General features: G+C 42.0%; 2 protein-coding genes across 4 annotated transcripts; one reads left to right on the top strand and one right to left on the bottom strand.

Moving 5' to 3' along the window:
- Positions 1 to 5,324: 5,324 nt before the first annotated feature.
- On the bottom strand, positions 5,325 to 16,923 carry rasip1 (Ras interacting protein 1). 3 transcript variants are annotated; one of them, XM_056380196.1, is made up of 16 exons: positions 16,853 to 16,923; positions 13,370 to 13,491; positions 12,602 to 13,053; positions 12,179 to 12,439; positions 11,849 to 12,090; positions 11,599 to 11,763; positions 10,801 to 11,005; positions 10,393 to 10,691; positions 10,105 to 10,266; positions 8,936 to 8,976; positions 8,478 to 8,632; positions 8,218 to 8,330; positions 6,838 to 7,132; positions 6,198 to 6,361; positions 5,969 to 6,110; positions 5,325 to 5,868 (listed from the first exon to the last, which is right to left on the bottom strand). In XM_056380196.1, the coding sequence occupies exons 2-16, from the start codon at positions 13,489 to 13,491 to the stop codon at positions 5,690 to 5,692; spliced, it is 2,997 nt and encodes a 998-aa protein (XP_056236171.1). In that variant the 5' UTR covers positions 16,853 to 16,923; the 3' UTR covers positions 5,325 to 5,689. The 3 variants fall into 3 exon arrangements, with proteins under 3 accessions (XP_056236171.1, XP_056236170.1, XP_056236169.1); XM_056380195.1 differs by lacking the exon at positions 16,853 to 16,923 and adding an exon at positions 15,103 to 15,123; XM_056380194.1 differs by lacking the exon at positions 16,853 to 16,923 and adding an exon at positions 14,231 to 14,512.
- Positions 16,924 to 16,998: 75 nt separating this feature from the next.
- Positions 16,999 to 19,212, top strand: LOC130171996 (cytochrome c oxidase subunit 6B1). The gene is made up of 4 exons (XM_056380371.1): positions 16,999 to 17,110; positions 17,592 to 17,731; positions 18,418 to 18,518; positions 18,885 to 19,212. The coding sequence occupies exons 2-4, from the start codon at positions 17,626 to 17,628 to the stop codon at positions 18,936 to 18,938; spliced, it is 261 nt and encodes an 86-aa protein (XP_056236346.1). The 5' UTR covers positions 16,999 to 17,110; positions 17,592 to 17,625; the 3' UTR covers positions 18,939 to 19,212.
- Positions 19,213 to 22,716: the final 3,504 nt, after the last annotated feature.

The raw sequence follows: 22,716 nt of genomic DNA, 5'->3' as shown, positions 1-22,716 counted from the left end.
GACTGGATGGAGATAGGTGAGAGTGTCAGGGAGAAAAGAAGTAATGAGCTGCAATATAGGTGGGGATTAGAAAAAACAAAGTGATGCCACGGAAGGGAATGACTGAACGAAGATAGCGACTGCAAAGACGTAAAACAGACTATCATCCATCTAGAGGGTGTTGGGCGAGGGCAAGGGACAACTGTGGGACAGGAAGAGAGTGCAGAGATAGAGGCGCGCCACAGGAAAGGTGAACCCCTGTTAATCAGCCCATGATTGGGTGACAGTGAGTGGGAAGAGGAGAACACACACACACACACACATACCTCACAGGCAGATTTCGTGCTGGTGAATCCTTGGGTTTGACTGACAGCACCTCTTTATGACTCACCGACCTGGCTTTTCTACTGTCTCCCACACTATGCCATCTGCAGAGGCTTTCAAGCTCAGTTTGAACAGCGAACACAACATTGCCAAACGCTGATCCAGATTAGCTACCCCTCTGTAGTGACCTATTAAATCTGACTTTACATCAGTGTCTAATAAGAAGTCTACATCCGTTTTGTCTGGCTGCTGGTGCTGATTTTCAGGGCGGCCAGTTGGTAATAGTTTTGAGCTGCTAAATTGCACCGGGAGGGATTGGATTAACTACCACCAGGGTACCCCCCTTCCCTCCCCCCCTTCTTCTCGTTTCCTTGTTTCTCCTGGATTACATCAGAGTGTAGGCTCCTGCATCTGTGAGTAAGCACATACCTCGCAGTCACAGGGGAGGTCAGAAACATGTCTAATGTGTTAGAACAGAAAGGGGATAATAGGATATATGGAGGAGGGCAGGAAGTATAAACAATCCTTTCTGTACATGGTTTTCTATCCCTCTTCAATGAAAAGATAAGATATATAGAGGCCGGTTGATGAGGATCTAGTTTCAGTTTATGCATGCTGGTGTGTGTATATATATGTGTGTGTGTGTGTGTGTGTGTGTGTGTGTGTGTGTGTGTGTGTGTGTGTGTGTGTGCTTATTGTTCCTTTCTGGCCAAAAACCCAGTCTTTTCTGTATTCAGATCATAAATAATGAGCAATCTGGAAGGAAATGAAACATTATCCATATAACTCCCCAGGGTGTATCTTGTATGACAATGATTCATTCCTGTAATATGACAGCATAGACCATGGCCAATTACAATAACAAAATCGAGATAGATAAACAATATTCCCGGCCACAATCTGGGCTTCTTCTCTCAAAAGCTACGTACTAATTAATCTTCAAAGTAAAAAGCATTCTTGCATGACAAAGCAAGTCCTGTAACTCGCCACTCGCATCAAATCAGAACACTTTCCCGGGTCAGATCAACATTGTAAAGCTTAATAGAGATACAGTAAGTGCAGAACAATGTGATGAGGGGCAATACATGAGTCTTCATACGTGCTTTATGGTGTGGTTGTACAGAAGAAATTGGGGTCAGAATTTGATCCAGAGAACGTGAACTACTCTGCCTCTCGCTCGTACGTTTGGGTCAAAACCTCACATAATGACTTAGTGTGGTTCCTTGGCTTTTCGACCCATCTGAAACAGCTGACACAAGGCAGAAATGTGGGTGTGTGAGTTTTGAAGTAAGGAAGTGAAAGGCACAGACAGACAAGAAGGAGAGGTAGCCTAATGTTTTTTTTTTTTTTTTGGTAACTCCATTAAAAAGAACCCCTGGGAAGTTTGGACGACTGACAGCTGAGGTGGAGTCTGGGGCAGCCAAGCAGGAGGGAGAGTGTTTTCATGTGTTTATGTGTGTGTTTCCCTACACTAATGGGACTTATATATATGGCTGCAGGGCTGTCTCTCAGGCCCTCATTCAGTGTGACGGGGGTTCACTCAGGGGTATAGCAGCGGGCCTTGGGGACGACCTGTGGAACACCCCCCGTTATCCTCCAGGGAGCGATGCTTTTGAGGTGCAGTCCCCCACCGCCCCTCACCTCCAATGTGCCGAATCAGTGGAAGGCAGAAACTCAGAGAGTATCCCTGACACTAATATGGAAAAAAGCCTGTTTGGAGCGAATATAAGGGCAAATATTATTCTTCCTGAGCGTAACCACGGCGAGCACCTCTGACCTGGCAGTGAAAGTGCTGAAACAAAAAGCCCAAAGACTTTTTCTGCTCCATCAAAGGAGAGCTACATAAAATAAACATGGCCATCAGATTACCACGCTGAACACGGGGCCGCGTTAGCCCGCGCCGGCCTCCCTGCCGCCCAACCCCATAGCTCTATGGGAGTTAAGTGTGGGGTCTGCTCAGTCAACACCATGACGCAAAATGGAACAAGCCTCTGACAGAAGCCCCAGGCTGATGGAATAAGGCCCCTACCCACAGGCCCACAGGCCCCCCGGCCCGAGAGAAACATACTGAGCGAGAGCGAGAGACAGGAAAACAGGAGGAAAGAGAAGGAAAGGAGGGAAAAGGTAGATGAGGACATTTTGGGAAAAAAAGAGGAAAAGACCACCAGTCCCATATTGGTGGAATGGGCCCTGTCCCAAATTGAGAAGCACACACATAAATGCACCGCTGCCCTGCACAGCCAGCAGCAGCAGGCCAGGACAGACAGCCGCCAGTGGAGAGAGAGTCGGGGCAGGGCAGGGCAGGGCAAGGCAGGGTACAGCGGTTGGTGGTGGTGGTTGTAGCTGCCAGTGAGACTGTGAGGCTTAGCTGGCTGGTCCCACTAACAGTGGACACCCTCAGCCCAGAGGATCTGACCTCACAGGGGTTCTTTATATCCCTGCGTGTGCCTGTGTGCATTTGTGTGTAGGGGCATGCATGTGCACCAAAAAAAAAAAAAAAAAAGAAAAGAGAAAGAGAAAAGTTTGTTTGTTTATGTGTGCATTTCACATTCGGGTGACGTAACCAGGAGAGAACAGATCTGTCCCTTGAGGAAGACCTAGGTTTCTCTCTTGGCCTTTTAGTCACCTCACTGAGCCTCTGCTGTCCGTTTCATCCATGAGTCTCCCCATCTCCAACCTCACCCACAGTCTGTCGTCTGTCTGCATCTGACTGATTTCCCTCCCGGCACCTCTGACCTTCTCTCCAGTTGTCTCAAACCTCACGCAGATTCCTACACCCCCAGTCTGTCTTTTTGCCTGTCTGTGACCTAACAGAGATTTCCTTGCTCCCTTCTTTCCTTCCTGGCCTTAACACTCGACTTAGCCCGGAGCCATGCACGATGTTTCAATCCAGAGCTGACTCTCTGGTGACTGCGTCTCATACAGCCAGGTTCTTAAATATTTTCAGTCTGAGACCCAAAATGAGAAATCTATCTTTGGTTCTTCTGAGCCAGATTCATAAAAGCAATATTGCTCCCTTTGCCCATGTGGGATCAGGATAAAAAAAAAAGAAAAAAGAGACAGGTCCCCACTGTTATAAGAAACCAGATCCCCAGTTTTTTGGTATGATGAATACTCTGGACTTAAACCCTCACACTTTCCCCTCCGATTTCCTGATAAATCATGCCTCACAACCTCCACCAGTGGCCCTACAGTCATCGTACTCTGTCCTTCCCTGACGTACGACTTGAAAAACCTCCTTATACTGCGGGCATTACGGTGACGCAAGGCTAAGTTTAAGTATTGCCAGATAACAAATAGATACTGAGGCCATGCCAGGTTGTAGCTGTTAGTGTTAAGTGTGAGAGCCACAGGCTTTTTCTGGTGCCTGAAAATGACTCCTCCTGTGCAACAACAATGAACACAATCACTGTGGTCCACTGGGCCTCACACCAGCAGCATTGCATTACCGCTCCTGCCTCCCTACTGTTCTCCTTTTCTTTTCATCCTCCTCTCTTTTCTCCTCTGACTCAGCTGTTTTGTAGGAAACTCCATCTCTTTGAAGAAGGGAAGAATCTTTCATTACTCGACAGCAGGGAGAGAGAAGGAGATGATAGGGAGAGAATAACTGCCCCATTGTCTTCACCCCACCCTCCCTCCGTCCACCAGTGATAATTGTGTTGAGCTAATTACAGAGAGCTGCTACAACAGGTGTGGGACTCTGCACCTGGGTAAAGAAGCCTACTTAGTGCGTGTGTGTGAGACAGAGAAAAGGGTTTTGTGTGTGAGTATGACCACGCAGTGCTGGGTGAAAGTGTGTCTGTGTCAGTGATTGAGATCACAGAAAACAGTGTGTGTGTCACATGCTTACTAAACCTTACATGTTACTTAATAGTACTCAGACATTGGTCACTGTGTTGTATCACAGACTACTGTAATATCACACAATCAGCGTGGACCTATACCAGTCTGTGCCCCATCTGTGTTTCATTATAAAGCTACAGACTACATCTGTATGACATTACTGGAAAGTTGAAATTAGCACACAAACACAGTCTCACTCTCACTCATACACCGCATTGAATTTCAAATGAGAGTGATTACAATCACTTAATTGATAAATGTAACCACAGGGAGCCTCTTCTCATGATTCATAATCTATAACCGGTCTTTCTCAATGGCATGTTTTTTGATGTCAGCACAGTAAGAAATTGGGTAGACAGAACCGGAGGCTACAATGATGATGTAAGCAGGGGGTCTCTCATGGGATTTATGTTTTTTTGAGCTTTTTACCGTAAAGGAATTCATCTGAGAAGCTGACCGGAAGAAAGGAAGCCATTTGGCCGGACGCCAAAGGAGGAGCATGTTAACTTGTGTTTGCCGAGACGTCACAGAGCTTCACTCTCAAAACAAAGAAAGCGGTCAACTGACGTCTGGCTGACTAGACAGTGAAATTGACTGGATATTACAAAATTGTGACAGTTCAAGCTAAGCTGTTACTCACTCCAAATAATGATATCACCTGTCTGCTGTCTGTTCACGACAACCCCTTTCTAATTCATGCTTAATCAGATGGACTTTGTTTTTTAAAAGGCCAGGGCATTATACCACATTAATGAAATGGGAAACCCTACCAATCAATCCACTTGAGTGTGTCACATCAACCGAAGGGAAATTAAAATCTCCCCTGCTCTTAAGTCACCAGCTTTGACCTTTACGACAGCATACCTAGGTAAAGGTAACCTTTGTGTGTGGTCGACACAGTCTCATTTGCTTGCTTGAGTCATGACCTTGTGTAAAATGCTACTGTTATTACAGGAAATGAGAATGTGTCTTTGGAACAGATGATAATGTAGTTGTATGATCACCTCCTTAGTCAAGCAATACTACCTGCACACTCATCATTTAATGTCAAAGGGGAATGAGTCCTGCATTGCCACCTTGTGGAACATTTCTTTGGTGTGGAAGCTGAGACAAGTGCCAAGCCCCAGGGGCCCTGCTGTGGGCAACAAACTTGTCAAAGAGTATACGGAAAGTGTAGGTCTTTTAGACTAGAATTCAGAGTTTTATTAAAAACAAGGACTTTAAAAACATACATGGAAGCCAAGTAAAACAGTCACGTAAAGCATAACACTTCGTGGCCCAACAGACATGGGGTTTTACTCCCTGCTTTAAAATAAATCCTATAAAGACATACCAAAGCCAATACATTTCTTACTTGAAAATATCTAAGTGAATAAATGAACTGATATGGAAATGTCATGAAAGAACAACCACCTAAGCACCAAAATGCAGAAAACATGTCCAGTTTGCATTTTTTTCTTTTTATATGGTTTGCAGTTTGCATTTCTGGTGAGATCCTTTTTACTTCTCTGAGACATCCACACGGAGACAAATATGGGCTTCCTCAAAGCCGAGTCCTCTGATTGGCGGGGAGCTCATCCTGGTCGAGTCCCCACAAGAAGGTGCGGAGACGTGTCACTTCCTTTTGGAGCTCAGGGCTTGGGATTGGCTGGGAGAGGTCAAGGCGTGGCGTCTCATTTGGCAGGATAAGAGGGGGATGATCCAGGAAGCTCTCAAAGATGTCTGAAAGAGGAGGGGATTACAAACAATTGACCTGTCAGACAAGTTTTATTATTATATTATTGTTACTATTAGTAGTGCTGGTAATAGTAGTTTGTTTCACCTCCACTCAGCTCTGTGCCTGGTGGAGGGGCCCAGGATGCTGGTGGGGCTCTGGCTGGTCCCAGCTTGTAATGATTGAGCAGGTGGTGCAGCTGGCCAGGGCTTAACAAGACATGGTCCTCCTGTAGACTGGTCCAGGATGACTGGAAGACGAGAGGTTAATGAAGCAAACGTTAGCTGATATTCCAGCAAAGGCCTGAGTTGGCACACTGCATGTGTGGCTGTATTACCTGGATAAGTCGAGTCTTGGGAATGCACAGGAAGTTGACTGTGATTGACAGTTTCTTCATAAATTCAGAGGCAATGTCTCCTAATCCCGCCCCCTGTAGCCAGTCCAGGACTAGGTCCAAGTTTGTTCTGATCTGAACAGCTCTGGACCATGAAAATAGTCCATCTGACAAAAAGGATGTGGAAGGGAACACAAAGAGTCAGTTTTTGAAAAACATGAACAGGAAGAATTCTGTGAAACAAGACAGATCTGTTATCTAGGAGAACACGTCTATCATCTTATCACTTCAGTCTATATGAAGATGCGACTCCGAGGAACTCTGACCTTCAAAGTGAGACTCTACAACTTTGAAAGAAAAAAAATAACACAATCTTCTTTTTACAAATGAAAACTTAAACTCAAACAATAAAAACGACCTCTGTTCAATTCAATAGATGCAGGTGTTTTGCCACTACAGCCATATTTGGTTTGGTATGACCTTAGCAAACTTTGATAGATATTGCTGTGTAACTGGCATTACTAATTTCAAGTCCCTGTTTCTGTTACACTACATTTTAGCATTACCATTATCTCATAATCATCCCCTGTGGTCACAGTGGTCAGAAAAAGTGACACAGTAACTGTGAGCCTTGTCCTCTAACCTCTCTCCAGCAGAGTGTTGAGCAGGGAGGTGTTGGTGAAGAAGAAGAGGTAGCCAAAGGTTTGGGAGGTAAGAGGCGGGGACAGACACGCTTCCCGCGACAGCATGAGGGAACAGCGATACACTTCCACCAGCCCGGCAACCTTGGGCGGTAAAGCAGACACGTCGTCCACCTCCCCGTCATCTCCTCCTTTTTCTTCTCTCTCTCCACCACCAGCTCCATCCTTCTCTTTCTCTTTCTCCTCACTGGAGAATGGGTTGGTGTCCAGGAGAGCCGGAAGTAGTGAGTACAGGGTCTTTGTGGACAGACGGGACAGAAACGTGAGTTATTTCATTTCAAAAAACTAAACAAAAACAAAACATACACTGTATATTGCTGGAATGATGGTTTGGGAGGAGTCAGATTAAGATGGGATGGATGGGAGTTAGGAGTGTTGGCTCGTAGGTTTTCTAGGGATGGCGATGTCAATTTGTCTGTGGCCCGATTCCACCATTTTGGGCCAGAATTAAATATTTCAACAAATATTATTTAGGCTGCCATGAAATTTTCTGCAGAAATTTATGTTCTCCAGAGAATAAATCCTACTCACGTTGGTGATCCTCTGACTCTTCCTCTAGCACCACCATGAGGTCGACATTTTGTACTTAAGATTGAAATATCTCGATAACTGCTGGATGGATTTCCATTAAAATACATGTCCACGTGTCCATTTAATGATAAATTGCAACAACTTTGCTGACCTCTTAACTTTTTTTTCCCAGTGGCACCATCAAGGCAAAATACCTGTGACACTAATGCCCTCCCACCAGCCTCAGCTGTACAGTGCGTAGTGGTAATTAGCAAATGTTACGATGTTAACGCGCGTAAGGTGGTGGACAGGAACATTATACATGTATGCAAAGCATTACATATCAGCTTGTTAGCATTGTCACTGTGAACATATTGGCCTCTAGCATGACTGTAGACAAGTCCCAAATCCATACTACACGCTCATTCTGAATACAGTCAATTTCTGAGTGTGCTGTTGATGCACACTATTCTTCCACAATGCAAAGCGAAAAGGAAATGGAGGACATGCCCACAGCTGGAAAAAGTTAAAATAAATTATGGGTGGTGGTGAGACAGCTCCAGAGAGATCTTGGTAAACAACAAAAATAAGTGTTAAGTCTATGTCAAAGTTATTTTGCTGTCTCTTTGTGAAGTTGAAGTGGTAGAGGCTTTCCAGAATCGCAGCTTGGTCAGAATCACACGTACGGTATCATTGCAGTGCATTGAGTTTTTCTGTATGCTACTTGCTCACACAGTATACAGTGACAATTAGTGTACTGTATAGAATTATCATTTCATATGACTTTGGGCTTTTGTTTTGTCTTGTTATACCTTGGTGAGGTGATACACACACTGCTGGAAAGTGTGCATAATGACGTCATCCAGCTGTGCCAGAGCTTCTGAGCAGGTGTCCATGTCAGCTGTCAAAACTGGGTCCCCAGGGGCTTTAAATAAAATGATCATTAAGATAATCATTAGAATGAATATGGTTGGGTCTGCTTTAATTTCAATGTCCAACATTACAACGTAATGAGTTCTCTGGTTAATTAATTAAACCGTCATGGCTTTTATTGTTTTCAAATCACCCTCACCTTCAAACTCCCACTCTTTCTCCATGGTTTCAACCTTGACTTGGAAGAAGTTAAGGAGCTCTGTGGCATTTGACATCCAGAACATCAGGGGTCGAAGGTCAGATGACAGTTTCTGAACATTCGGTGTGGTTATCTCACCCTCTTGCTCTGTGGAGCTGGACATAACGTTTATGTAGCGTCAGTGTTATGTTAGCTGTAAAATGATTGTGAACATTCTCCTGTCAGTGTTTTGTTTGTGCTTTAAAAGAGAGACACACCATACTGTGAATAAAAATAGACTAAGTTATTATTACTCAACAGTGTTTGAGCCATTTTTCAACATCACATTGTTACAATGCTTTCATCATACCACAAAAATTTACCAGAGACATAACATTACAAGCACAAATGTATCATGAATCACTCAGCAGGAGATCTCTAAACAGAGGAAACATGACGTAGAACAAAAATGCTCTTACTTTTGCGTGGGATGCTTATCCCCAAATTCCTTAATGTTATCCTGTAAAGAGAGTTGGAGACAGAAAAGAGGAGAGACATTTCGGCTTAGTGTGGGGGTGGAGGGGGGAGCAGAGTCTAGCCCTGCAGCCAGGACAATTACAGCACATTTTCCAGCAGGAGGGAAGTGACATCAGCTCATCCTCGCTCATGTCCACAACCTAGCAGGCCACAGTGAAGGGCATATGTCTGTCTGCTGGTTTTTCTGTCTGACTGAATGTGGCAATCTCAGTCTGCCTACCTGATGTTTTCCTGCCAAGCTTGTTTAAGTCTGGTCATGGCCATGCAATACTGTCCCAAAAAGGTCCACAGATGACTTGTTCTATACATGAATTAGTCTTGGACCTCTGAGATATTTTATCAATTTATTTAACATATCATAATAAATATCATATTTTATGTGCTGAGCTGTTGATTTTTAGCCATGCTAGTAGCATGGCTCTTTGGATGGCTAAAGGCTGTCTGTTCATTCGTCCAAGACTTTGGTCAAGAGTGAAATATCTCAAAAACTATTGAATGGATCGCTATGAAATTTGGTACAGATATTCATTGTTCCCAGAAAATGAGTCCAACTGACTTTGGTGATCCCCTGACATTTCCTCTACCGCCACCAGCAGGTTGACAGTTTTGGTTTTTGGTGAAATATCTCCACAAGTATTGGATGGATTGCCATGAAATATAGTACAGACATTTATATCCTCCTCAGGCTGAACTGGAACGGCTTTTCTAATTAGCAAATGTAGCTTAGTTACACATTAAAATCAGCATGCTATCACATTAAGCTAAGATTAGCGATGTGAACATTATGCCTGCTCAACAGCATGCTGGCATTGTCTTTGTCCATGCAGAATGCTGATGTTAGCTTTTAGTTCAAAGCACCACTGTGCTTGAGGAGTAAATAAATGCTGTTAGCATGGCTGTAGACTTAGTATTGTTTAAAGATGTTTGTTTTTAATAAAGGCATAAAAATGTTTTATTACAGAGCTAACAGTAAAGAGATGACAGGAAATGAGAGAGAGGGAGCAGAGATGACGTACAACAGAAGTCTATGGCTAGATTTATTACGCCTCATGGTTGGCCGCCAATATATAATTTTTCAAAGTGTTATATATTGAGCTTTTTTTGTACTTACCCAGACAATTTCTTTAATTAGATTGGCTGATTTGAGTAATAGGTGTGGTGTGAGAGCAGGGTCCAAGTGTTTAGAGGCGTGATCTATCATGATTGACAGGAGATAAGCTGGAGCTAAAGGCCCCCCACCGGAGTCTGGAGAGGAGTTTTTGGAGATGATCTCCTAGAAGAAAAGTGAAGGATAAAGATAACATATGGTGTCAAGGCCGTTTTTTTCAGTGACACTAGATAACACAGTTATTATGATTTATTCATTTGTTTATACAAGTAAATTTTCTACTAGTCTTACCTGTAACAAGGAATCTGCATGGCGGGGATGGAATTTCAAAACTGCTTCAGTTGATCCCAGGTACTGCCTCAGAGCTTCCTGTCTGTCCACCAGCCCTGAGGGACAGCAGGTAGTGGAGACATCAGCTTGCCATGGCAGGGTCAGTGCCAGCGGTGGAGCTGGGGTGACACGGGGGTCTCGGTACAGGAAAAGGAAGTGGTTCCCAACACCAATCACATCCCCAGGCTTTAGGACAGTCTCCCTGTAAAGGGCCACTCCGTTGTGTGTGACTGCACCTCCCCTGAAGGGCCGCATCAGAGCTGGGATGAAAGGAGATTAGTTCAAGATAGAATATATCAAACACTGCAATAATGATCTTCATGTTAAGTTGCATAAAGATTACAGAAGCATAGAACACGTTGTTCGTACCTTGTCCGTTGGGCGTGTCGGGAACAGCTGAGTCTCTCCTCACCAATAAATGTCTAGCCAAAAGGTCAGGAGCAGAGAGGAACGTGTCCACCTTCAGAGGCCTCTTCCCCTTCTTCTCCCTCTCTCTATCCTTCTCTCTCTCTCTCATTGTGGGCTTTCTTCCAAACACATGCGTATGTCCCGCCATGATGTACAAAACAAAATCCTAAACAAAACACACAGTGTAGAGTAGCAGAAAGTCAGGGAGGTCTGTTATCTTTTAAGTGGTATGGTTTATATCAATCTTCCATCAGATGTTAAGTTGAGCAGAGGTCGGTCGATAAGGTATGAAGTGTGTCACAGTTTGCTACAATGGAGACCTGTGTGAGGTCATTGTGTGAGATGGAGTGATGCACACAGACGGGTTTTGTGCTTTCGATAGAGAATTTGTTGTGGCATTGTGCTGCTCTGAAGCTGTTTTGTGCTGGATGCTGAATGGGAGAGACTTGTAGAAGGATGGAAACCCCGATGGTATGTGGCGATTACAGACATGCAGGTATGATGTCAAGTTCAGGGTGTGTGCACATGTGTAGCCCTGCATAAATCCTCTGTATAAATCTTCCACAACATGCCTGTGAGTTTGCAGCATATGAGCACATTAGAGTGTTCACACCTTGCTGTAGGGCATGTGTGCACAACAACTTGTGTGTGTTTGTGTGTGTCAGTGTGTGTTCATGTGTTTACATAGCATACGTGTGTGTGGGTGTTGTTTGTGAGCATCTGTGTGTGTCCGTGATATCATCTGTCAACATGTCTTGCCTTGCTCTGATCGTAACCCTGAAGCAACAGGAAGTAGGGTCGATCTGTGGGTGGAAGGATCAAACTTTGTGACATCACTTCCAGGTCGCAGCTGGAGTAATCCCTCTCATCCTCTGTTGGCTGGTTCGTCCATCCAACCTTTGCTTCAGCTTTTGACGCCCTAATCTGAAATAGCAGGTCAAGACATGATGATTAGAAGGGAAAAAAGGACTGTTAATGCTGTTCTTCCTCACCACATCATCTCCTTTACCTCTCCTGGCTGCGGGCTGATCATGCTCACAATGTTCTTTCTGTCCTGCACTCCTCCATTATTATTAGGCCGGTTGCCAGAACCACGTGGGTCATTGCTGACGTGGTTGCCTTGACGACGTCGAAGGCTGAGGTTCATGTCGCTGATGCTCCTCCTGAGTTCTGTGTTCCTTCCACGGTGACCACGCTCGCTCTCCTCTGGTCCGCCCCCTGATGACATCCTGCTCCGCCGCCAGCGCACACCTGTTGCCCAGGCAGACAATCAGTGCATCTGTCACTTTGACCCTGTGTCTTCATAAACTGCAAAATAGAGTCTGAGTCTTACACATACCTTGGTAGCTCTCTCCCTCCCTCTCCCGCTCCCTTTCTCTCTCTCTCTCCTCTCTCTCATAGTCTTCCTTCCTTTGGATTTCAAAGCGCCGCTCAAACCCGTCCTTAGGCCTCCACATGTCCACTAACAACAAGGGACATTCCCATGGGGCAACACCTCTCCGGCACTCTGTCTCCCACTTGATAGCTCCATCTGGCCGCTGGATGGGCTTTCCAATGACATCACACAACAGGAAGTCCTCTGGGCTGTGTTTCTGGAGGACTAGAAGGTAATGAAGGAAGGGAAGAAGAGGGGAGGGGTAATTATTTTTCCATAACACTGCTGTTTATGTTTATATTAAGTCATTCCCAATTGGTTAAAAAAATTTGAGCAAATAATTCTACAGCAGAGGTCCAAATGAGAGAAAATTTCCCCCTCTCATACCTGCGTCATCTGTTTCCTCTCTCTCTCTCTCAGTGTAGCGAGTGATGACCTGGGCGATGAGCTGCCTGGCTGTAGAGTGGATGTTGGCCAGCAGGGAGCGATAGTTGGCTCCACTGGACAGGGCATCTCCATAGATCTTAATCAGGCCTGGGGCAGAGGAAGAGGCAGGGGGCAAGTAGTGGTGGGAGGAGGGGGTAGCTGAATGAGCCCAAACCTCTCTCTCCCTCTCCCCCACCGCCCGGTCCCGGTCGCTGTTGGAGCGCCCCCGCAGAAATAGATGGGAAAGGCGCTTTGTTCGAGACTGGGGCCCAGCAGGCCGTGGCCTGAGGAAGGCTGGGGAGGGAGATGGGGATGGGGTAGGGGAAGCCAGCGAGGGGGTGGAGTTAGAAAGGGAAGAGGAAGGAGCAGAGGGGGCCTCGTGTAGGGAGGCTGCGTCAGAGCTGGTGGTCGACCTGGTAACAACAGAGGAGGGGAAGACAGATGGAGGAGAGAGGAAGGAGAAAGGAAGGGACCAGTCAGCTGTGAATTATGACTGACAAACAACAAGGACTAAAATAAAACAAGGAAAGGTTACAAGGTTTAAAGGATCTTAATGACAGTGGAAGTAAGATAAGATGACATCAATACAAAAACTGTTCATTCAACAATACTTATCAGGAACTGAACTCTAACTAAACAATAAGTGGCATGAGAGTTGCTTAACCTGAGACAGAATATTCTTGATATAGAAGCAAAACAGGAATAAAAATGTGAGAACTTCAGACTAACTTGACAGAGATAGCGCTGGGCCAGCGACCTCCGAGCTTGGCAAAGTGTTTCCTGGGCGAGTTGATCCACAGACCCACTGGGAAATGGAGCTTTCTGAAGCGAGGACTGCCAGACCCCTCCATCTGACAGAAAGAAAATAAGGTTGAAATTTGGCTTTTCAATTCAATTATATTTAGTATGTCAACACACTGTAAATGTCATGTTTTCTCCAATCTGCCTCCCCACTGTAGTGAGGAATGTGTTGCAGTAATGCCAGGATTGAAACAATATAACAATAGAATGATGTCACCTTCAAAACAGATCAACAGGATACCTACAGCAGGTTGTCAACATGGTGAAAACGGACAAAAAAATGAACCCAAACCCCCCCAATCAGCCCTCTGAAAATCATAGCGTGTAATGCCCATTCTCAAACAGGAAGCATGTTTTGTGGGACTCAAGTCCAGCTGTCGTAGTGACAGGGAAAAACCCACTACAAAGGTCACTGCCTGTCCATTTCTCAGTGTAACTTCTATGTAAATAAACCACCAAAATCTGATAATCACGCTTGGTTTTTTCTCCTAAACAGGTGGAATTTGGATCTAAAGATAATCATTGTACTCCATTGGAAAACTATCAAAGTTTCTTCTTCTGCGCTTTTTCAAGCATAATCTCTGACAAGACTGAAAATCTTGTCATATCTCGACATGTGTGTCCACAGCTAAAAAATCTGTTGTTGTCATTCTAGACAGAAAAAGACTGAGGTTTTGAATAATCATCCTGTCCTCGATATTGTGGTGGAATGTTTTGAAAAAACATCATATCAAAATGAAACAAGAAAAAAAAAGTGTTTTTAGAATATTAGAATATGAATAAACTTACCCACAAATACTTCTGATCCTTCTATAGTGTGTTATGATTATCCTTTGCCAGCTGAATGCTAACACGCAGCTCAAAGTAATCTAACAACCTTATATGTTTCCTTCTCCTCACAACAAAATTCCATTTTTCAAAGGCCTAAACCTTTCACACATCTACATACACATGTCTAATTTTAATCATCCATTTTTCTGAACTGAAATACCCTTTTCTTTAGTTTTTCTCTCTAACTGGACAAGCTCTGCTCCCTCTCTCCCCCTGGCTCTCAGCCTCTCTGGGTCTATAGATAGAGAAACAGGCCCATTGTTCTAAGTGACAGAATTTCCTTCCTTTGCAGTGGACAACACCTATATCCTGACTGAGTGAGAGAGAGAGAGTGAGAGAGAGAGAGAGAGAGAGAGATTGGTAGAAAGCAAGAGAAGGGTGAATTTACACACACATATGGGACCTTGTTGGGAATATTATATACGATGTTGTACACCACAAAGCTATCTGTCTATTTTTGGTCTGTGTGTACAAACGGAAATGTGGTGTCACCCTTTAATTCTAATAGATTTTAATTACATCAATCTAAGCACCGGGACAGGTTCGCATTTAAATCCTGTACTATGTTGTTGTTGTGATTTCATGATCATGCTGCATCACACAACACAGAGAAAATGACCCAGTTTGTAGTTTTTGCTGGAAAGAGGATGAAGGAAATGCACACAGTGAGACAGGAAACTAGAGGGAGCAAGAGAGACACCTGTGATCTTTGACCTGGTCTACAACAGGAAAATGGTGATGGAAAGAGAAAGGAGACTATCACTGTGTCCCAGTTAAGGGGCTCAATCCTCTGAAGTCCACATTGCTAGACCGAATACGTAATAACTCACAAATAGGTTTGTTCCATTTCAAAGGCTCCTTCACTTTTTGTGTGTCCGTACTGAAAGAGATGAGAACAGCGTACTTCCATTTAAATGTGGACAATATGAACAGTAACTGTAACAGTAACTGCCAATCATATTTCTAAGCAATAGACTGACTGATAGATCTAGCAAAACTAATAAAATACTGTTGTATGACTATTTAACGAGTGTGGTCACTTCAAAAGGCAAATACAGACTGTAAACCTACTGTGTTATGTTGTTAAACATTTAAAAAAAAAAGTTTAATCAAAGGGATTTAAAAGTAACATGCTACTATAAACATTACAGTTCAAGTTGTTATATCATAAAAATGGTATTTTTCTGTATCCTGACGGGCAGCGACCTTGACTTGAATCAAGAATCTCATGACTTTAAATGGCAATTGACAAGTTAAGAAAGACTTGCATTTTGACTTTGACACTAACAATGATTTGTGACTGAAATACCCATGCCAAGCACAGAGATTAAAATTTAAATTGTTATTATGTGGGCTATTTAAAAATGGTGTCTGTGTTTGTCATGGCAAACAGAAGCAGAATATTTGGCCATATTTGGCAAAAAAAATATGAGTGTGGAACACATTAAGAATACAGATGGACGTCAGAGTTAGGGATCATGTCAGTTTGAAATGTTGCAATGCATAGTTGGTATTTTTTTAAACCAACACAAATTCAAGCTGACCACAGCTGCAGTCCTCTGAGGAAAAGAGGAAACATAACTAAACTTGAATTTTACCAGCCACCGTTCAAGCCTAGAAGCTTATTTGATACTAAAAGGAGGAGTATTGCTTTAAGTTGATCTTTACTTGTAATCGGATAGTCCAGTAGTCAGTGAGATGAGAGTCTTTGTATCCAAGATTAGGCAACCTAATGTTATTTATCAAAATCAATAACTTCATATGTGTTAGATGTAAGTCTTTCTAACCCAAATACAAACCCTAACCCAATACAGCAATTGATCTATTTTGCCTCTTTTGCACTAGATTTTAAAGCAGAACTGATCTCGCAGTTACAGGTGCCTTCAATGGGACACCTTTTCTGTGCAATGCTACATTTACTCTCCATGACATCCACAATATGGTGGTTGCTAAGCAACCAAATATCATCTAATGAGAGATGTGAATTTCTTCTCTCAGAAAGCTGTAATTCTTGTTCCCAACAATTACTATTTTCTACTAAACTATTTTCTGACATTTTATACATAATATTCACACTTATTGATAATGAAACGAACTGTTGGTTGAAGACTTACCGTTCTCCTTTGATGGAATAATACGACCTTGCCCGAGATGTGTCTTAATTACAAATTTTAAAAAATCAAAGCAATTTGATAAAACAAAACTTTACAATAAATGATTGCAATACAAACTAAAACAATTTACGTCTTAAAAATAGAGTTTCACAAGTAACAAATGTGTGATTAACCAATGTGGACAGAAATTATAAGTAAGTATATCTGGGGCTTTTCTTACAAGATATTTGCTTTTACTGTGATTATTTGACTTCTGCCATTACAACTACCATTTTGACACAAATACATGATTACAAGAGAAGATAGGCAAGTGATAATTATTACAGGTTTTAAAACTCAACAAAACTCAGTAGAAATGTTTTTTGGAACATGAAAACTGAACTTGAGTACAGGGAGAAAAAACTTTATAACAGTTTATGTTTTACTGTCTAAATATGATGCTGAGAAGAAGGAGCTGATACTCAACCTTTGAGATATAATGATAGCGTTTTCAGTTTCATCATCTTAGGAGAACAAATTTTCTTTTTCATTTTAATTTTCTTTCATTTATTTACCATTATTATTAGCTAAATGCTAGTTAGGAGAAGAAGTAGAAGCAGCAGAAGAAGAAGAAGAAGAAGAAGAAGAGAAGGGGGAGGAGCATCCCCCCGATATCCCAGCATCCTGTGCGCGTTGACGAAGAAGGACATCTCTCTGAAGAGGACACAGCAAGAAGCGTCCCAAGGTTAGCTGTCGGCAACTGATATTTGGTGTTATTTTTTTCTGCACGACCTTCAACTTCTTCAACTTTATTTGACAGGCTTTCTCGTGTTTTAATCTACCAAAACTGTTGGAACAACTAGGCGTTTTCAAGCGTGTTAGTTATCGATCAAGTGTAGATACGTGTTAGCTAGTGAGCTAACATGCTAACGGGTAATCAAAGCTAACACTGTGGTTGTAACGCGGTTCTATTCTTTGTTTCTGTCAGCACAAATTTATACTTACGGCTGATAACAATTAAAGATTCAGGAGCGTAAAACAAGCGTAAAACATCGTATCACAAAGCTAATGTTAACATTTGATTATGACGCTATATGTAGCTTAGCCGGATGACGTCGAGCCTTGTGTGTTTGTGTGTTGAGGTTAAACTGATCGCTGCCTTCATCTGACATTTGTATAAACCTATTGGCAGCTATAAATTAATCCACCCTATGCCCTTTTCCCAGAATCGTTCGGACGTGTATCTGTAGCTGATTAAAAATGGCTGAGACTATTGATGAGAAGCTGAAGAACTACAGGACGGCTCCCTTTGACGCCCGATTCCCCAACACCAACCAGACCCGCAACTGTTACCAGAATTACCTGGGTTGGGACAATCAAGACTTTTAATTAAACTAATCACACAACGTATAAAAGGACATTGTATACATCTTAACATATAGTGTTTTCTTAACCCAACCATCAGATTTACATTGTGCACCATACCAAAGATGGCTGACAGTTAACACGGGCTTACAAATCTGTCATCATTCATTCACATGAAAAAGCTTTTAGGATATGATCTCTGCACAACATTAGTAGTATTAAATTGCAAATTGTTGACAAATTCCTCTTGCAACCTGCAACTAATGATTATTACTGCTGATTAATATGCTAATTACATTCTTGATTGAAAACTGATTAATCCATTGGTCATAAAAAACAAAACAAAAACACAAAACAGCACAATGTAATTTGCTCTTTTTTGAATGTTGCAATAGAAATGTTGGCCAATTTCCTTGTGATAATTAAACAAATGATAATGGTAATAGTTCAAAGTATTATGATGAAGCTAGCTAACTGCCTCACAACTTCCTAACAGGGGTATGATTAATCACTTAGCACTTCACATTTAGACAATTAGGATAAGCTCTGTGTTACACTTTTTCTGTCCAGACTTGGATGTTGTCATGCTGCTATTCTTAGATATTTGTAGCTTTGTTTTGCAGTGTTATTGGTGTGAATGTTGTATAATTGACATCTTGAGCCCTTTTTGTTATTTTTATGTTCCAGACTACCACAGGTGCAACAAGGCCCTGACAGCCAAAGACCAGGATCTGACTCCCTGTCAGTGGTACATGAGGGTTTATAAGAGCCTGTGTCCCATGAGCTGGGTAAGTTGGAGGGCTTCAGCTCTGATAGTTCACTCTTAACATATGTTCACGTGTCCTTTGGGGAATATACCACAATGGTCGTTTGGAAGTGAATATAGTCGGTGCTCGTTAGCCAAGGCTAGCGTATGTAGCCCAGACAGTCTTGATACTTTACTGCTTCTTGCCATTTTGTACTTTGTTTTCTTTTGCTTCCTTCATTTTTAATGTTGAGGCATCAAGTGCCACTTATTTTTGTTCCGTGGCTGTCAATAATTTAACTTTAGGTAGTGTTTGAGGTTCTGAGACCTACATTAAATTAAAAGAAAGGAATGGCAGATAAACACATTCACAGAATATATGGCTGATATTTTGCTCTGTCTCTTGCAGGTTGCGAAATGGGATGAGCAGATCGAAAATGGATCTTTCGCAGGCAGGATCTGAAATCTCCAACCGTTATGGCTCAGGACAGTCAATTGTTACTTACACCTTTACCTCTGTACTGTAGTGGACCTTAAAACATACATGAATTCCTTACAGCTATCGCATCTTCGTCATCACTAATGTTACTTAAACTTTAAACCTAAATTATAAACACGCACAAGTTTTTACGCTGCATGTCATGGTCTGAAGTTTGTTTCCAATCTTTACTCTTCGGCAGTGTTTAATCAATAAATTTAATGCAGATTTAATTAAAGGGGCGTTGTTTATTACTTAAGCTTTAATGTTGTGTTGTACTTAATTGAACTCTGGGGTATTTCTCTAAGCTGGGCATGGATAATGTTTTCCTTAAATCAGCAACTTAATTTACAAAACAGGCCTAGTTGCCTCTCACTGGATTTGATATTGTTAAGTACTGTACCTATTTAGGGGTAGATGAAATGGAAATGTTTTCTTCTCTGGTAGTTAATCGCAACCATATTTAAGGCAGGGCAAGGTAACACTATGAATTAAGTTTATCTGACAACTGACACTCGGATTGTCCAATAAATACTTCATTCACACACACACACACACACACACACACACACACACTATACTATACAGCGCGTTCCAAATTATTATGCAAATGTTATTTTTCTCAGATTTTCCTAAATAGTCGATGCAAATGATAGTCAGTATAATTTTCAAGTCATCAACTGTTAGAGTATAATTAAAATTTTATTGAACAAACCTCCCAATGATAACAGTATTTTTTTCAAAAATAAAGTCAAAATGCACTGTTCCAAATTATTATGCACAATAGAGTTTCAAAACATTTTTATAGGTTGTAAAGAACCAAAAATGGTAATTTGTTGACTTTGCAGCATTAGGTCATATTTACTGAAATCAAAAGCTATTAAAATCAAAAACATCTTAACAGGCCAAGTTACATGTTAACATAGGACCCCTTCTTTGATATCACCTTCACAATTCTTGCATCCATTGAACTTGTGAGTTTTTGGAGAGTTTCTGCTTGAATTTCTTTGCAGGATCAGAATAACCTCCCAGAGCTTCTGTTTTCATGTGAACTGCTTCCCACCCTCACAGATCTTTTGCTTGAGGATGCTCCAAAGGTTCTCAATAGGGTTGAGGTCAGGGGAAGATGGAGGCCACACCATGAGTTTCTCTCCTTTTATGCCCATAGCAGCCAATGACACAGAGGTATTCTTTGCAGCATGAGATGGTGCATCGTCATGCATGTAGATGATTGTCAGAAACTCTACATACTTTGCCGAGGTCATTTTCACACCTTCAGGGACCCTAAAGAGGCCCACCAGCTCTCTCCCAATGATTCCAGCCCAAAACATGACTCCGCCACCTCCTTGCTGACGTCGCAGCCTTGTTGACATGGTGGCCATCCACTACTCCATCCATCTGGACCATCCAGGGTTGCACGGCACTCATCAGTAAACAAGACTTTGAAAATTAGTCTTCATGTATTTCTGAGCCCACTGCAACCGTTTCTGCTTGTGAGCGTTGTTTAGAGGTGGCCGAATAGCAGGTTCATGCACAACTGCAAATCTCTGGAGGATCCTACACCTTGAGGTTCGCGGGACTCCAGAGGCACAAGCAGCTTCAAATACCTGTTTGCTGCTTTGTAATGGCATTTTAGCAGCTGCTCTCTTAATCCGATGAATTTGTCTGGCAGAAACCTTCCTCATTATGCCTTTATCTGCACGAACCCGTCTGTGCTCTGAATCAGCCACAAATCTCTTTACAGTACGACGATCACGCTTAAGTTTTTGTTATATATCTAATGTTTTCATACCTTGTCCAAGGTATTGCACTATTTGACGCTTTTCGGCAGCAGAGATCCCTTTTCTTTCCCATAGTGCTTGAAACCTGTGGCCTGCTTAATAATGTGGAACGTCCTTCTTAAGTAGTTTTCCATTGATTGTTCTCACCTAGCAAACTAATTATCGCTGGTGTCTGAGATTGATTTCAATGATCCAAAGAGCCCTGAGACACAATACTATCCATGAGTTTAATTGAAAAACAAAAAATTAAATGTTTATGACACTTAAATCCAATTTGCATAATAATTTGGAATGCGGTGTATATATATGTATGTGTGTGTATATATATATATATATATATATATATATATATAATGTATAAGTACAGTCAAGCTATACGGTCTCATCTCTTTCATTTACTAACAACAAGAAACATTTTAAAAACTGGAAAATCTAATAGACTTCTGTTAATGGCAGCTTTATTGATTTTGTGTCATAATCGATTGTACTATAATTTGGGCTGGAAATCTTTCTGTATGTATCTTTCTGTAATGAACAGGTATTATGTCACTGGGTATATGGAGGTCCAATGGAAATCCTGAAAAATCACAGTGATGTATTACCTTAATAACATTCTCAATAGTAACCCAATTTTTCATAATGTACAGATACTGCTTTAGTCATCAGGTTTATTTTGGACTGGAGATATTGCCATTATCTCCAGTCTTACTCTAGATTGGACTGTAGTCCTCCCGGATTACCCAATATAGCCTTTATCTGTCTTGATTTTTTTGAATGCTCATGTTGCCTTCACCAACATACTCCAAATCGTACTTTCACCAGAAATGATTTTTCCCACAGAGTGGCAGTGTTTTGAAATCAAATGCTTATTTTGTTGTCATTCCCAATTTTAACCACACTGTGGCGCCCATAGACAGAGACTAGCATGTCACTGGCCAAACAACTTCCTAACTTGTACATTTTAAACTCAAAGGCCTTGAGGCTGTTGTTTGTTAATGTTGATGTAACTCTGGAGATGGGAAATATTTGGATGAATTTAATGCTCTGAGGCAGAGCACGTTTACCTTCACACACTGCGATCTGTCAGTAAAGTAGTTTTTAAACCAGCTGACTGCCTGCTGAGACAGGCCAACATATAAAAGGCAAAGTTTTAATTAAATGAATAGCATTGTGTTACAGTTCAGTTCTAGCACTTCTGTTCCCAGAGCACAGCTGTAATCTTCCTTTGATTATCATCAACTCACCACAACTTCTACTTGCACCCGTTCACCTCAGCTATGCTACAATATGTTCTGACTTGCCTGAATGGGTGGGTGTCCCTCCTCCGTGCTCACTTGTAGACCAAATAAACTTCTCCCCTTGGGATTTTTGTTTTTACTGATACCGCCCTCATAGCTGTGCTTGTGAATTTCTGAAAAAGTCACTAAAAGTGAGTGGGACATTACAAGAAACTATTTCCATGGAGTTGTGACTTTCAGGGAACTGTGGACAGCATTGTATGATGACATATTTGGTCAGTGTTGGAAGTCAACAAGAGTCAATGTAAAAAAAAAACACAAGGTGGCACTGTGGAGCAAAATTTAGATCAGTAAAAACTGTCCACATACTTCTCCATCCCTCTGTAGCAGCAGATTAACCGAATAAATTAGGTTGTAATCCTGGTGAACCTGCACCAACAGATTAGGTTCATGTCTTTCATTTTCAAACGTATGAACTTATGCAAACAATATTTAGAATATTTCTATTTGATGCAACAAAGCATCCATTTTAAACATGACTGTTTAAATAATTTTCTCAATGTACGAAAGGCCTTTTGGAATAGGTTCAATTAAGTGCTGAAGTAATCTAGATATATGTAATGTCCCTTAACCTTTGAGCTATATGGGAAATCTTTGGTTATAGAAGTTCATTACTTGTGTTTATCAATGCTTTTTGTTGTTCCAAATCCAAGCATTGTTAAAGCGAGACATAAATTGGCTGCT

The sequence above is a fragment of the Seriola aureovittata genome, chromosome 7 (genome assembly GCF_021018895.1).
Source record: "Seriola aureovittata isolate HTS-2021-v1 ecotype China chromosome 7, ASM2101889v1, whole genome shotgun sequence".
Classification (NCBI taxonomy): domain Eukaryota; kingdom Metazoa; phylum Chordata; class Actinopteri; order Carangiformes; family Carangidae; genus Seriola; species Seriola aureovittata.
Note: the sequence above shows the minus strand (reverse complement) of the source record. Positions and strands in the feature narration are given on the sequence as shown.

Coding starts and splice junctions, on each gene's coding strand:
- rasip1 (XM_056380196.1), bottom strand. CDS start 13,491: ATGGAGGGGTCTGGCAGTCCTCGCTTCAGAAAGCTCCATTTCCCAGTG. Junction 12,091..12,178: donor GGAGGGAGAGAGCTACCAAG/GTATGTGTAAGA, acceptor CCTGGGCAACAG/GTGTGCGCTGGCGGCGGAGC. Junction 10,267..10,392: donor ATGCAGATTCCTTGTTACAG/GTAAGACTAGTA, acceptor CTTTTCTTCTAG/GAGATCATCTCCAAAAACTC.
- LOC130171996 (XM_056380371.1), top strand. CDS start 17,626: ATGGCTGAGACTATTGATGAGAAGCTGAAGAACTACAGGACGGCTCCC. Junction 17,732..18,417: donor CTGTTACCAGAATTACCTGG/GTTGGGACAATC, acceptor TTTATGTTCCAG/ACTACCACAGGTGCAACAAG. Junction 18,519..18,884: donor GCCTGTGTCCCATGAGCTGG/GTAAGTTGGAGG, acceptor TGTCTCTTGCAG/GTTGCGAAATGGGATGAGCA.